Source organism: Bombina bombina, chromosome 4 (genome assembly GCF_027579735.1).
Source record: "Bombina bombina isolate aBomBom1 chromosome 4, aBomBom1.pri, whole genome shotgun sequence".
Lineage (NCBI taxonomy): Eukaryota > Metazoa > Chordata > Amphibia > Anura > Bombinatoridae > Bombina > Bombina bombina.
This window is the reverse complement of record NC_069502.1, coordinates 1,090,914,900-1,090,930,908: the sequence shown is the minus strand read 5'-3', so window position 1 is coordinate 1,090,930,908 and position 16,009 is coordinate 1,090,914,900. Positions and strand designations below refer to the sequence as shown.

At 43.0% G+C, this 16,009-nt stretch overlaps 1 protein-coding gene across 1 annotated transcript in view; it reads right to left on the bottom strand.

The window, feature by feature from the left end:
• LRPPRC (leucine rich pentatricopeptide repeat containing) overlaps positions 1 to 16,009 on the bottom strand; it is a gene marked incomplete in the record, with an annotated part of 877,407 nt that overhangs the window by 223,342 nt on the left and 638,056 nt on the right. Inside the window, 1 exon segment of the mRNA XM_053712282.1 lies at positions 14,080 to 14,206. Coding sequence (XP_053568257.1) covers positions 14,080 to 14,206 — 127 coding nt within the window.

Below are 16,009 nucleotides of genomic sequence, written 5' to 3'. Positions count from 1 at the left end.
AGGTATAGACAATTGGGAAGCGGATTATCTCAGTCGCCAGACTTTACATCCGGGAGAATGGTCTCTTCACCCAGATGTGTTTATTCAGATTGTTCAGATATGGGGGCTTCCAGAAAACAGAATTTATGTTTACCTGATAAATTTCTTTCTCCAACGGTGTGTCCGGTCCACGGCGTCATCCTTACTTGTGGGATATTCTCTTCCCCAACAGGAAATGGCAAAGAGCCCAGCAAAGCTGGTCACATGATCCCTCCTAGGCTCCGCCTACCCCAGTCATTCGACCGACGTTAAGGAGGAATATTTGCATAGGAGAAACCATATGGTACCGTGGTGACTGTAGTTAAAGAAAATAAATTATCAGACCTGATTAAAAAACCAGGGCGGGCCGTGGACCGGACACACCGTTGGAGAAAGAAATTTATCAGGTAAACATAAATTCTGTTTTCTCCAACATAGGTGTGTCCGGTCCACGGCGTCATCCTTACTTGTGGGAACCAATACCAAAGCTTTAGGACACGGATGAAGGGAGGGAGCAAATCAGGTCACCTAAATGGAAGGCACCACGGCTTGCAAAACCTTTCTCCCAAAAATAGCCTCAGAAGAAGCAAAAGTATCAAACTTGTAAAATTTGGTAAAAGTGTGCAGTGAAGACCAAGTCGCTGCCCTACATATCTGATCAACAGAAGCCTCGTTCTTGAAGGCCCATGTGGAAGCCACAGCCCTAGTGGAATGAGCTGTGATTCTTTCGGGAGGCTGCCGTCCGGCAGTCTCGTAAGCCAATCTGATGATGCTTTTAATCCAAAAAGAGAGAGAGGTAGAAGTTGCTTTTTGACCTCTCCTTTTACCTGAATAAACAACAAACAAGGAAGATGTTTGTCTAAAATCCTTTGTAGCATCTAAATAGAATTTTAGAGCGCGAACAACATCCAAATTGTGCAACAAACGTTCCTTCTTTGAAACTGGTTTCGGACACAGAGAAGGTACGATAATCTCCTGGTTAATGTTTTTGTTAGAAACAACTTTTGGAAGAAAACCAGGTTTAGTACGTAAAACCACCTTATCTGCATGGAACACCAGATAAGGAGGAGAACACTGCAGAGCAGATAATTCTGAGACTCTTCTAGCAGAAGAAATCGCAACTAAAAACAAAACTTTCCAAGATAATAACTTAATATCAACGGAATGTAAGGGTTCAAACGGAACCCCCTGAAGAACTGAAAGAACTAAATTGAGACTCCAAGGAGGAGTCAAAGGTTTGTAAACAGGCTTGATTCTAACCAGAGCCTGAACAAAGGCTTGAACATCTGGCACAGCTGCCAGCTTTTTGTGAAGTAATACCGACAAGGCAGAAATCTGTCCCTTCAGGGAACTTGCAGATAATCCTTTTTCCAATCCTTCTTGAAGGAAGGATAGAATCCTAGGAATCTTAACCTTGTCCCAAGGGAATCCTTTAGATTCACACCAACAGATATATTTTTTCCAAATTTTGTGGTAAATCTTTCTAGTTACAGGCTTTCTGGCCTGAACAAGAGTATCGATAACAGAATCTGAGAATCCTCGCTTCGATAAAATCAAGCGTTCAATCTCCAAGCAGTCAGCTGGAGTGAAACCAGATTCGGATGTTCGAACGGACCCTGAACAAGAAGGTCTCGTCTCAAAGGTAGCTTCCAAGGTGGAGCCGATGACATATTCACCAGATCTGCATACCAAGTCCTGCGTGGCCACGCAGGAGCTATCAAGATCACCGACGCCCTCTCCTGATTGATCCTGGCTACCAGCCTGGGGATGAGAGGAAATGGCGGGAACACATAAGCTAGTTTGAAGGTCCAAGGTGCTACTAGTGCATCCACTAGAGCCGCCTTGGGATCCCTGGATCTGGCCCCGTAGCAAGGAACTTTGAAGTTCTGACGAGAGGCCATCAGATCCATGTCTGGAATGCCCCACAGGTGAGTGACTTGGGCAAAGATTTCCGGATGGAGTTCCCACTCCCCCGGATGCAATGTCTGACGACTCAGAAAATCCGCTTCCCAATTTTCCACTCCTGGGATGTGGATAGCAGACAGGTGGCAGGAGTGAGACTCCGCCCATAGAATGATTTTGGTCACTTCTTCCATCGCTAGGGAACTCCTTGTTCCCCCCTGATGGTTGATGTACGCAACAGTTGTCATGTTGTCCGATTGAAACCGTATGAACTTGGTCCTCGCTAGCCGAGGCCAGGCCTTGAGAGCATTGAATATCGCTCTCAGTTCCAGAATATTTATCGGTAGAAGAGATTCTTCCCGAGACCAAAGACCCTGAGCTTTCAGGGATCCCCAGACCGCGCCCCAGCCCATCAGACTGGCGTCGGTCGTGACAATGACCCACTCTGGTCTGCGGAACGTCATCCCTTGAGACAGATTGTCCAGGGACAGCCACCAACGGAGTGAGTCTCTGGTCCTCTGATTTACTTGTATCTTCGGAGACAAGTCTGTATAGTCCCCATTCCACTGACTGAGCATGCACAGTTGTAATGGTCTTAGATGAATGCGCGCAAAAGGAACTATGTCCATCGCCGCTACCATCAACCCGATCACTTCCATGCACTGAGCTATGGAAGGAAGAGGAACGGAATGAAGTATCCGACAAGAGTCTAGAAGTTTTGTTTTTCTGGCCTCTGTTAGAAAGATCCTCATTTCTAAGGAGTCTATAATTGTTCCCAAGAAGGGAACCCTTGTTGACGGGGATAGAGAACTCTTTTCCACGTTCACTTTCCAGCCGTGAGATCTGAGAAAGGCCAGGACAATGTCCGTGTGAGCCTTTGCTTGAGGAAGGGACGACGCATGAATCAGAATGTCGTCCAGGTAAGGTACTACTGCAATGCCCCTTGGTCTTAGCACCGCTAGAAGGGACCCTAGTACCTTTGTGAAAATCCTTGGAGCAGTGGCTAATCCGAAAGGAAGCGCCACGAACTGGTAATGTTTGTCCAGGAATGCAAACCTTAGGAACCGATGATGTTCCTTGTGGATAGGAATATGTAGATACGCATCCTTTAAATCCACCGTGGTCATGAATTGACCCTCCTGGATGGAAGGAAGAATAGTTTGAATGGTTTCCATCTTGAAAGATGGAACCTTGAGAAACTTGTTTAAGATCTTGAGATCTAAGATTGGTCTGAACGTTCCCTCTTTTTTGGGAACTATGAACAGATTGGAGTAGAACCCCATCCCTTGTTCTCTTATTGGAACAGGATGAATCACTCCCATTTTTAACAGGTCTTCTACACAATGTAAGAACGCCTGTCTTTTTATGTGGTCTGAAGACAACTGAGACCTGTGGAACCTCCCCCTTGGGGGAAGTCCCTTGAATTCCAGGAGATAACCCTGGGAGACTATTTCTAGCGCCCAAGGATCCAGAACATCTCTTGCCCAAGCCTGAGCGAAGAGAGAGAGTCTGCCCCCCACCAGATCCGGTCCCGGATCGGGGGCCAATATTTCATGCTGTCTTGGTAGCAGTGGCAGGCTTCTTGGCCTGCTTTCCCTTGTTCCAGCCTTGCATTGGTCTCCAAGCTGGCTTGGCTTGAGAAGTATTACCCTCTTGCTTAGAGGACGTAGCACTTTGGGCTGGTCCGTTTTTACGAAAGGGACGAAAATTAGGTCTATTTTTCGCCTTGAAAGGCCGATCCTGAGGAAGGGCGTGGCCCTTACCCCCAGTGATATCCGAGATAATCTCTTTCAAGTCAGGGCCAAACAGCGTTTTCCCCTTGAAAGGAATGTTTAGTAGCTTGTTCTTGGAAGACGCATCAGCCGACCAAGATTTCAACCAAAGCGCTCTGCGCGCCACAATAGCAAACCCAGAATTCTTAGCCGCTAACCTAGCCAATTGCAAAGTGGCGTCTAGGGTGAAAGAATTAGCCAATTTGAGAGCATTGATTCTGTCCATAATCTCCTCATAAGGAGGAGAATCACTATCGAGCGCCTTTATCAGCTCATCAAACCAGAAACATGCGGCTGTAGTGACAGGGACAATGCATGAGATTGGTTGTAGAAGGTAACCCTGCTGAACAAACATCTTTTTAAGCAAACCTTCTAATTTTTTATCCATAGGATCTTTGAAAGCACAACTATCCTCTATGGGTATAGTGGTGCGTTTGTTTAAAGTAGAAACCGCTCCCTCGACCTTGGGGACTGTCTGCCATAAGTCCTTTCTGGGGTCGACCATAGGAAACAATTTTTTAAATATGGGGGGAGGGACGAAAGGAATACCGGGCCTTTCCCATTCTTTATTAACAATGTCCGCCACCCGCTTGGGTATAGGAAAAGCTTCTGGGAGCTCCGGCACCTCTAGGAACTTGTCCATTTTACATAGTTTCTCTGGGATGACCAACTTTTCACAATCATCCAGAGTGGATAATACCTCCTTAAGCAGAATGCGGAGATGTTCCAACTTAAATTTAAATGCAATTACATCAGGTTCAGCCTGTTGAGAAATGTTCCCTGAATCAGTAATTTCTCCCTCAGACAAAACCTCCCTGGCCCCCTCAGATTGGGTTAGGGGCCCTTCAGAGATATTAATATCAGCGTCGTCATGCTCTTCAGTAACTAAAACAGAGCAGCCACGCTTACGCTGACAAGGGTTCATTTTGGCTAAAATGTTTTTGACAGAATTATCCATTACAGCCGTTAATTGTTGCATAGTAAGGAGTATTGGCGCGCTAGATGTACTAGGGGCCTCCTGAGTGGGCAAGACTCGTGTAGACGAAGGAGGGAATGATGCAGTACCATGCTTACTCCCCTCACTTGAGGAATCATCTTGGGCATCATTGTCATTATCACATAAATCACATTTATTTAAATGAACAGGAATTCTGGCTTCCCCACATTCAGAACACAGTCTATCTGGTAGTTCAGACATGTTAAACAGGCATAAACTTGATAATAAAGTACAAAAAACGTTTTAAAATAAAACCGTTACTGTCACTTTAAATTTTAAACTGAACACACTTTATTACTGCAATTGCGAAAAAACATGAAGGAATTGTACAAAATTCACCAAATTTTCACCACAGTGTCTTAAAGCCTTAAAAGTATTGCACACCAAATTTGGAAGCTTTAACCCTTAAAATAACGGAACCGGAGCCGTTTTAACACTTTAACCCCTTTACAGTCCCTGGTATCTGCTTTGCTGAGACCCAACCAAACCCAAAGGGGAATACGATACCAAATGACGCCTTCAGAAAGCCTTTTCTAAGTATCAGAGCTCCTCTCACATGCGACTGCATGCCATGCCTCTCAAAAACAAGTGCGCCACACCGGCGCGAAAATGAGGCTCTGCTTATGCTTTGGGAAAGCCCCAGAGAAATAAGGTGTCTAATACAGTGCCTGCCGATATTATAATATCAATATACCCAGATAAAATGATTCCTCAAGGCTAAATATGTTTTTAAAAATGAATCGATTTAGCCCAGAAAAGTCTACAATCTTAATAAGCCCTTATGAAGCCCTTATTTACCATCGTAATAAACATGGCTTACCGGATCCCATAGGGAAAAATGACAGCTTCCAGCATTACATCGTCTTGTTAGAATGTGTCATACCTCAAGCAGCAAGAGACTGCACACTGTTCCCCCAACTGAAGTTAATTGCTCTCAACAGTCCTGTGTGGAACAGCCATGGATTTTAGTTACGGTGCTAAAATCATTTTCCTCATACAAACAGAAATCTTCATCTCTTTTCTGTTTCTGAGTAAATAGTACATACCAGCACTATTTTAAAATAACAAACTCTTGATTGAATAATAAAAACTACAGTTAAACACTAAAAAACTCTAAGCCATCTCCGTGGAGATGTTGCCTGTACAACGGCAAAGAGAATGACTGGGGTAGGCGGAGCCTAGGAGGGATCATGTGACCAGCTTTGCTGGGCTCTTTGCCATTTCCTGTTGGGGAAGAGAATATCCCACAAGTAAGGATGACGCCGTGGACCGGACACACCTATGTTGGAGAAATAGATCTGATGGCTTCTCATCTAAACAGGAAACTTCCCAGGTATCTGTCCAGATCCAGGGATCCTCAGGCGGAAGCAGTGGATGCGTTGTCACCTCCTTGGAATTATCAACCTGCTTATATCTTTCCGCCTCTAGTTCTTCTTCCAAGAGCGATTTCCAAAATATTCGGATGTCCAGTTGCCAACCTTGGCCACTTCCGTTAAGGTCAGACCTATCTCAAGGTCCGTTTTTCCATCAGGATCTCAAATCATTAAATTTGAAGGTATGGAGATTGAACGCTTAGTGCTTAGTCATAGAGGTTTCTCTGACTCAGTGATAAATACTATGTTGCAGGCTTGTAAATCTGTGTCTAGAAAGATTTATTACCGAGTTTGGAAGACTTACATTTCATGGTGTTCCTCTCATAAGTTCTCTTGGCATTCTTTTAGAATTCCTAGAATTTTACAGTTTCTTCAGGAGGGTTTGGACAAGGGTTTGTCCGCAAGTTCCTTGAAAGGACAAATCTCTGCTCTTTCTGTTCTGTTTCACAGAAAAAACATAATTTATGCTTACCTGATAAATTTATTTCTCTTGTAGTGTATCCAGTCCACGGATCATCCATTACTTGTGGGATATTCTCCTTCCCAACAGGAAGTTGCAAGAGGATCAACCACAGCAGAGCTGCTATATAGCTCCTCCCCTCACTGCCATATCCAGTCATTCGACCGAAACAAGACGAGAAAGGAGAAACCATAGGGTGCAGTGGTGACTGTAGTTTAAATAAAATTTAGACCTGCCTTAAAAGGACAGGGCGGGCCGTGGACTGGATACACTACAAGAGAAATAAATTTATCAGGTAAGCATAAATTATGTTTTCTCTTGTTAAGTGTATACAGTCCACGGATCATCCATTACTTGTGGGATACTAATACCAAAGCTAAAGTACACGGATGATGGGAGGGACAAGGCAGGAACTTAAACGGAAGGAACCACTGCCTGTAGAACCTTTCTCCCAAAAACAGCCTCCGAAGAAACAACAGTGTCAAATTTGTAAAATTTTGACAAGGTGTGAAGCGAAGACCAAGTCGCAGCCTTGCAAATCTGTTCAACAGAGGCCTCATTTTTAAAGGCCCAGGTGGAAGCCACAGCTCTAGTAGAATGAGCTGTAATCCTTTCAGGGGGCTGCTATCCAGCAGTCTCATAGGCTAAGCGCATTATGCTCCGAAGCCAAAAGGAGAGAGAGGTTGCCGAAGCTTTTTGACCTCTCCTCTGTCCAGAGTAAACGACAAACAGGGCAGATGTTTGACGAAAATCTTTAGTAGCCTGTAAGTAAAACTTCAAGGCACAGACTACGTCCAGATTATGCAAAAGACGTTCCTTCTTTGAAGAAGGATTAGGACACAATGATGGAACAACAATCTCTTGAATGATATTCCTGTTAGAAACCACCTTAGGTAAAAACCCAGGTTTGGTACGCAGAACTACCTTGTCTGAATGAAAAATCAGATAAGGAGAATCACAATGTAAGGCAGATAACTCAGAGACTCTTCGAGCCGAGGAAATAGCCATCAAAAACAGAACTTTCCAAGATAAAAGTTTAATATCAATGGAATGAAGGGGTTCAAATGGAACTCCCTGAAGAACTTTAAGAACCAAGTTTAAGCTCCACGGGGGAGCAACAGTTTTAAACACAGGCTTAATCCTAACCAAAGCCTGACAAAATGCCTGGACGTCTGGAACTTCTGCCAGACGCTTGTGCAAAAGAATAGACAGAGCAGAGATCTGTCCTTTTAAAGAACTAGCTGATAAGCCTTTGTCCAAACCCTCTTGGAGAAAGGACAATATCCTAGGAATCCTACCCTTACTCCATGAGTAACTCTTGGATTCACACCAATAAAGATATTTACGCCATATCTTATGGTAGATTTTCCTGGTGAGAGGCTTCCGAGCCTGTATTAAGGTATCAATGACTGACTCGGAGAAGCCACGCCTTGATAGAATCAAGCGTTCAATCTCCATGCAGTCAGTCTCAGAGAAATTAGATGTGGATGATTGAAAGGACCTTGTATTAGAAGGTCCTGCCTCAGAGGCAGAGTCCATGGTGGAAGAGATGACATGTCCACTAGGTCTACATACCAGGTCCTGCGTGGCCACGCAGGCGCTATCAGAATCACTGATGCTCTCTCCTGTTTGATTTTGGCAATCAGTCGAGGGAGCAGAGGAAACGGTGGAAACACATAGGCCAGGTTGAAGAACCAAGGAGCTGCTAGAGCATCTATCAGCGTTGCTCCCGGGTCCCTGGACCTGGATCCGTAACAAGGAAGCTTGGCGTTCTGGCGAGACGCCATGAGATCCAGTTCTGGTTTGCCCCAACGATGGACCAGTTGAGCAAACACCTCCGGATGGAGTTCCCACTCCCCCGGATGAAAAGTCTGACGACTTAGAAAATACGCCTCCCAGTTCTCTACGCCTGGGATGTGGATCGCTGACAGGTGGCAAGAGTGAAACTCTGCCCAGCGAATTATCTTCGAGACTTCTAACATCGCTAGGGAACTCCTGGTTCCCCCTTGATGGTTGATGTAAGCCACAGTTGTGATGTTGTCCGACTGAAATCTGATGAACCTCAGTGTTGCTAACTGAGGCCAAGCTAGAAGAGCCTTGAATATTGCTCTTAACTCCAGAATATTTATTGGGAGGAGTTTCTCCTCCTGAGTCCATGATCCCTGAGCCTTCAGGGAGTTCCAGACTGCGCCCCAACCTAGAAGGTTGGCATCTGTTGTTACAATCGTCCAATCTGGCCTGCGAAAGGTCATACCCTTGGACAGATGGACCCGAGAAAGCCACTAGAGAAGAGAATCTCTGGTCTCTTGATCCAGATTTAGTAGAGGGGACAAAACTGAGTAATCCCCATTCCACTGACTTAGCATGCATAATTGCAGCGGTCTGAGATGCAGGCGCGCAAATGGCACTATGTCCATTGCCGCTACCATTAAGCCGATCACTTCCATGCACTGAGCCACTGACGGCCGTGGAATGGAATGAAGGACACAGCAAGCATTTAGAAGTTTTGATAACCTGGACTCCGTCAGGTAAATTTTCATCTCTACAGAATCTATAAGAGTCCCTAGGAAGGAGACTCTTGTGAGTGGTGATAGAGAACTCTTTTCCACGTTCACTTTCCACCCAGGCGACCTCAGAAATGCCAGAACTATCTCTGTATGAGACTTGGCAATTTGAAAGCTTGACGCCTGTATCAGGATGTCGTCTAGATACGGAGCCACCGCTATGCCTCGCGGTCTTAGAACCGCCAGAAGTGAGCCCAGAACCTTTGTAAAAATTCTCGGGGCAGTGGCCAACCCGAAGGGAAGAGCTACAAATTGGTAATGCCTGTCTAGAAAGGCAAACCTTTGGAACCGATGATGATCTTTGTGAATCGGTATGTGAAGGTAGGCATCCTTTAAGTCCACTGTGGTCATGTATTGACCCTCTTGGATCATGGGTAGGATGGTCCGAATAGTTTGCATTTTGAATGATGGAACTCTGAGGAATTTGTTTAAGATCTTTAGATCCAAGATTGGTCTGAAGGTTCCCTCTTTCTTGGGAACCACAAACAGATTTGAATAAAATCCCTGTCCTTGTTCCGTCCGCGGAACTGGATGGATCACTCCCATTACTAGGAGGTCTTGCACACAGCTTAGGAATGCCTCTCTCTTTATCTGTTTTGATGATAACCTTGAAAGATGAAATCTCCCTTGTGGAGGAGAAGCTTTGAAGTCCAGAAGATATCCCTGAGATATGATCTCCAACGCCCAGGGATCCTGAACATCTCTTGCCCACGCCTGGGCGAAGAGAGAAAGTCTGCCCCCCACTAGATCCGTTTCCGGATAGGGGGCCGTTCCTTCATGCTGTCTTGGGGGCAGCAGGCTTCCTGGCCTGCTTGCCCTTGTTCCAGGACTGGTTAGGTTTCCAGGCCTGTCTGGAATGAGCAACAGTTCCCTCTTGTTTTGAAGAGGAGGAAGTTGATGCTGCTCCTGCCTTGAAATTTCGAAAGGCACGAAAATTAGACTGTTTGGCCTTTGATTTGGCCCTGTCCTGAGGAAGGGTATGACCCTTGCCTCCAGTAATGTCAGCAATAATTTCCTTCAAGCCAGGCCCAAATAAGGTCTGCCCCTTGAAAGGAATGTTGAGTAATTTAGACTTTGAAGTCACATCAGCTGACCAGGATTTAAGCCATAGCGCCCTACGCGCCTGGATGGCGAATCCGGAATTCTTAGCCGTTAGTTTAGTCAAATGAACAATGGCATCAGAAACAAATGAGTTAGCTAGCTTTAGCGTTCTAAGCTTGTCAATAATTTCATTTAATGGAGCTGTCTGGATGGCCTCTTCCAGGGCCTCAAACCAGAATGCCGCCGCAGCAGTGACAGGCGCAATGCATGCAAGGGGCTGTAAAATAAAACCTTGTTGAATAAACATTTTCTTAAGCACAACTGTCCTCAACCGGGATAGTGGTACGCTTTGCTAAAGTAGAAACTGCTCCCTCCACCTTAGGGACCGTCTGCCATAAGTCCCGTGTAGTGGCGTTTATTGGAAACATTTTTCTAAATATAGGAGGTGGGGAAAAGGGCACACCGAGTCTATCCCACTCCTTGCTAATAATTTCTGTAAGCCTTTTAGGTATAGGAAAAACGTCAGTACACACCGGCACCGCATAGTATCTATCCAGCCTACACAATTTCTCTGGAATTGCAACTGTGTTACAGTCATTCAGAGCAGCTAATACCTCCCCAAGCAATACACGGAGGTTCTCAAGCTTAAATTTAAAATTAGAAATCTCTGAATCAGGTTTCCCCGAGTCAGAGATGTCAACCACAGACTGAAGCTCTCCGTCCTCATGTTCTGCATACTGTGACGCAGTATCAGACATGGCTCTAACAGCATTTGCGCGCTCTGTATCTCTCCTAACCCCAGAGCTATCGCGCTTGCCTCTTAATTCAGGCAATCTAGATAATACCTCTGACAGGGTATTATTCATGATTGCAGCCATGTCCTGCAATGTAATCGCTATGGGCGTCCCTGATGTAATTGGCGCCATATTAGCGTGCGTCCCCTGAGCGGGAGGCGAAGGGTCTGACACGAGGGGAGAGTTAGTCGGCATAACTTTCCCCTCGACAGAACCCTCTGGTGATAATTCTTTTATAGATAAAGACTGATCTTTACTGTTTAAGGTGAAATCAATACATTTAGTACACATTCTCCTATGGGGCTCCACCATGGCTTTCAAACATAATGAACAAGTAGGTTCCTCTGTATCAGACATATTTAAACAGACTAGCAATGAGACTAGCAAGCTTGGAAAACACTTTAAAACAAGTTTACAAGCAATATAAAAAACGTTACTGCGCCTTTAAGAAACACAAATTTTCCCAAATTTTGAAATAACAGTGAAAAAATGCAGTTACACTAACAATTTTTTTACAGTGTATGTAATAAATTAGCAGAGCATTGCACCCACTTGCAAATGGATGATTAACCCCTTAATACCAAAAACGGAATAACAAATGACAAAAACGTTTTTTAAACAGTCACAACTGTCACAGCTCTACTGTGGCTTTTTACCTCCCTCAATACGACTTTTGAAGCCTTTTGAGCCCTTCAGAGAAGTCCTGGATCATGCAGGAAGAAGCTGGATGTCTGTGTCTGTAATTTTTGTTGTGCAAAAAAACGCCAAAATAGGCCCCTCCCACTCATATTACAACAGTGGGAAGCCTCAGGGAACTGTTTCTAGGCAAAATTCAAGCCAGCCATGTGGAAAAAACTAGGCCCCAATAAGTTTTATCACCAAACATATATAAAAAACGATTAAACATGCCAGCAAACGTTTTAAAATACACTTTTATAAGAGTATGTATCTCTATTAATAAGCCTGATACCAGTCGCTATCACTGCATTTAAGGCTTTACTTACATTACTTCGGTATCAGCAGCATTTTCTAGAAAATTCCATCCCTAGAAAAATGTTTTAACTGCACATACCTTATTGCAGGAAAACCTGCACGCTATTCCCCCTCTGAAGTTACCTCACTCCTCAGAATATGTGAGAACAGCAAAGGATCTTAGTTACTTCTGCTAAGATCATAGAAAACGCAGGCAGATTCTTCTTCTAAATACTGCCTGAGATAAACAGTACACTCCGGTACCATTTAAAAATAACAAACTTTTGATTGAAGAAATAAACTAAGTATAAAACACCACAGTCCTCTTACGACCTCCATCTTAGTTGAGAGTTGCAAGAGAATGACTGGATATGGCAGTGAGGGGAGGAGCTATATAGCAGCTCTGCTGTGGGTGATCCTCTTGCAACTTCCTGTTGGGAAGGAGAATATCCCACAAGTAATGGATGATCCGTGGACTGGATACACTTAACAAGAGAAATTGCTAATCTTCCTGACATTCGTTGTTTTGTTCAGGCTTTGATTTGTATCAAGCCTGTCATTAAGTCAATCTCTCCTCCTTGGAGTCTTAATTTGGTTTTGAGAGCTTTACAGGCTCCTCCGTTTGAGCCTATGCATTCTCTGGACATTAAATTACTTTCTTGGAAAGTATTGTTTCTTTTGGCTATCTCTTCTGCTAGAAGAGTTTCTGAATTATCTGCTCTTTCTTGTGAGTCTCCTTTTCTGATTTTTCATCAGGATAAGGCAGTTTTGCGGACTTCATTTAAATTTTTAACTAATGTTGTGAATTCCAACAATATTAGTAGAGAAATTGTTGTCCCTTCATTGTGTCCTAATCCTAAGAATTCTTTGGAAAGATCTTTGCATTCTTTGGATGTGGTAAGAGCTTTGAAATATTATGTTGAAGCTACTAAAGATTTCAGAAAGACTTCTAGTCTATTTGTTATCTTTTCTGGTCCTAAGAAAGGTCAGAAAGCTTCTGCTATTTCTTTGGCTTCTTGGTTAAAACTTTTGATTTATCATGCTTATGTGGAGTCGGGTAAATCCCCGCCTCAGAGGATTACGGCTCATTCTACTAGGTCAGTTTCTACTTCCTGGGCTTATGATTTTTTTGTATAAAGCACAATTATTCCAATTCCTTGTTGATGCTTTCGCTCCTTTCTTATCACCCCACTTCTTGGCTATTCGTTAAACTGAATTGTGGGTGTGGTGGGGGGTGTATTTATAGGCATTTTGAGGTTTGGGAAACTTTGCCCCTCCTGGTAGGAATGTATATCCCATACGTCACTAGCTCATGGACTCTTGCTAATATGAAAGAAATGAATTTATCAGGTAAGTTCTTACACAAATTATGTTATTCATTCCATTATTTTGTCACGCATTGATTATTGCAATCTACTCCTAAATGGCCTTCCAAAACACCGCCTCTCCTCCCTCCAATCTATTATGAATGCTTCTGCTAGACTCATCCACCTAAGTCGCCGATCTGCATCAGCTGCTCCGTTCTGCCAGTCTCTACACTGGCTCCCCATACACTCCAGAACACAATTTAAAGCATTAACTCTAACTTACAAATCACTCAACAGTTTAACTCCCAACTATATTTCCTCTCATTGTGAAACATCCCCCATCCCGTCCTCTTCAATCAACCTCTGACCTACGTCTCTACACTCCTGTTAACTCTATGCCCCACTCCCGCCTCCAAGACTTCGCATATGCTGCTCCTGTCCTCTGGAACTCTCTACCCTGCTCCATAAGACTGTCTCCAACCTATTCAGAGAGGCGTACCATATCTCCTCCATCCCTCATCCAAACCAAACTAATACATGAAATGCCTGACTCACTGCTGCAACTACAACCGATTTAACAAGCTACCCCAACCTTACGTCTCTGCACCATAACCCTATAGACTGTGAGCTCTCCGGAGCAGGACCCTCTTCCTCCTGTACTAGATTTGTTTAGTTGTATGTTTTGTATGTAATCACAAATCTTTGTCATTTTATACCCCTATCATTGTACCCAGCGCTACGGAATTTGGCGGTGCTATACAAATAAATAATAATAATAATAACACTTTTTTGTAATATAGAATACATACATACAATACATGTTGTTGGATACAACAAAAATGACGAACTAAAAAATATTAATAAAAACTGAAAACGTACGTGTTTTTTACTTTGAGTGCCTCTTCAAGTAAACCTTCAGCAAGTAGTACTTTTAAAAGACTTGAATATGCAGAAGAGTGCAAAACAGTCTTGGATTTTTCAGCATCTAAAAATGTATCATATGCTTCTAAAATAGAAAAAAAAAATGTAAAAGTTCATTAAGTGAATATTGGCAACAACTGAAGACAAATGAGCAATGGCATATTCTTAAAGGGACATGGAAACCACATTTTTTCTTTCTTGATGCAGATAGAGAATGCAATTTAAAAAAAGTATCCAATTTACTTTTACTGTCAAATTTGCTTAATTTTTATGTTATTCCTGTTGAAGGAAATAGTGCGGCCATCTAGTGCTCTTGCTAATGAATAGCACTGTTGAAAAACTGCTGCCATATAGTGCTGCTAACACGTGCACACTCCTGTACTTGCCTTACAACTTTTTAACAAAGGATAACAAGAAAACAAATAATATTTGATAATAGAAGTAAATTGGAAAGTTGTTTAACATTGTATGTTCTGTCTGAATCATAAAAGAAAAAAATTGGGTTTATGTCCCTTTAATATTTTACAATCATACATTTTAATAATATACAAAGCAGCTTTAAAGTCAACCCAAAAATGATTGTTACTTATTTAGATTAGTTAATTAACAATCTTTACATCAAACTCTAGCCCAATTTTCATCTAAATAAACTTTGGCAGAAAATACACTTACTAGATTTCATCTGGCTGTTTTGAAATGGCCGCCTGGCTGACTCCTCCTTCTCTGACGTTTCCCAAAAGCTTGAGCTGCAGCACTAGTACAGGAACTTCTCGTCCCTGCTCGCTCCTTTCATTCAGCTCCTTTCATCAATCTCATGGCTGACTGATATGACAAAGATCCCACAATCTAATACTTTATAGAGGAGAGGGAGAAAAAGAGCTATATCTACAAGATGCTTCTTAATAAATTAAAAACTATCAATAAGGGGCAAATGTATGTTGCAGTAATAATAATTGTAGACACTGTTGTATCACAAAACGTCAAAGGGAATGACATCTCGTCAGTATATTGTAGAAAGCTGGAGATAGATACACACACACTACCCCCCTTAGTCAAATTCCCAAGTGACATTATATTCAGACAGTAACCGCACCTCCTGAGCGCGCTTTCTCCTCTGGGCTGAGAGATGTGTGAGACGCTGTCTTTTTCTGGGGGGGTGTTTGCTGCTTGTTGACTCCGGGCTGTGCACTGGCAACATCATGGCTCCCAGTGACCCGGTCTGACAGTCACTCTGTTCTGACTGATGCCCGGGTATAAAGATGACAGAGAGCTCCTCTACCCCCTCCCTATACCCTAACCCCGTAACAAATTTGTTCCAATGCTTGAGCAGGGGTCATAAGATAAATATGTATTTCTCATTCTTGTTAATTGACAAATAATGCACAATGTTAATTTGTGTATACATTAAATACTTGCTTGCTAATTAACAAAAAAAACGGGTTAATACGGTTAACAATGACCACTTGCCATTTGTATACCAGACTACACAATATGAATAAACGCGGGGGTATTTTAACCATAACAGCACTAATAAAAATACTAATTTTCTCTTTATAATTATAATACAATACAGCATACCATCAAGTGAGCCTATTGTATAATGATACCTATTACTATAGTAAATATCTTCCAAACAAGTCGGTAACAAATATGCAGCCCACAGTGGTAGAGTATCCATAGATCTATCCATAAGCCTGCAGCAATCGGAACAAAGTGAAATGAACTGTCAGATTGTTTTTATAAAGCTCTGCAGTGTGTGCAACTCTATACACTTAGTTTTGTGATACAACAGTGTCTACAATTATTATTACTGCAACATACATTTGCCCCTTATTGATAGTTTTTAATTTATTAAGAAGCATCTTGTAGATATAGCTCTCTTTCTCCC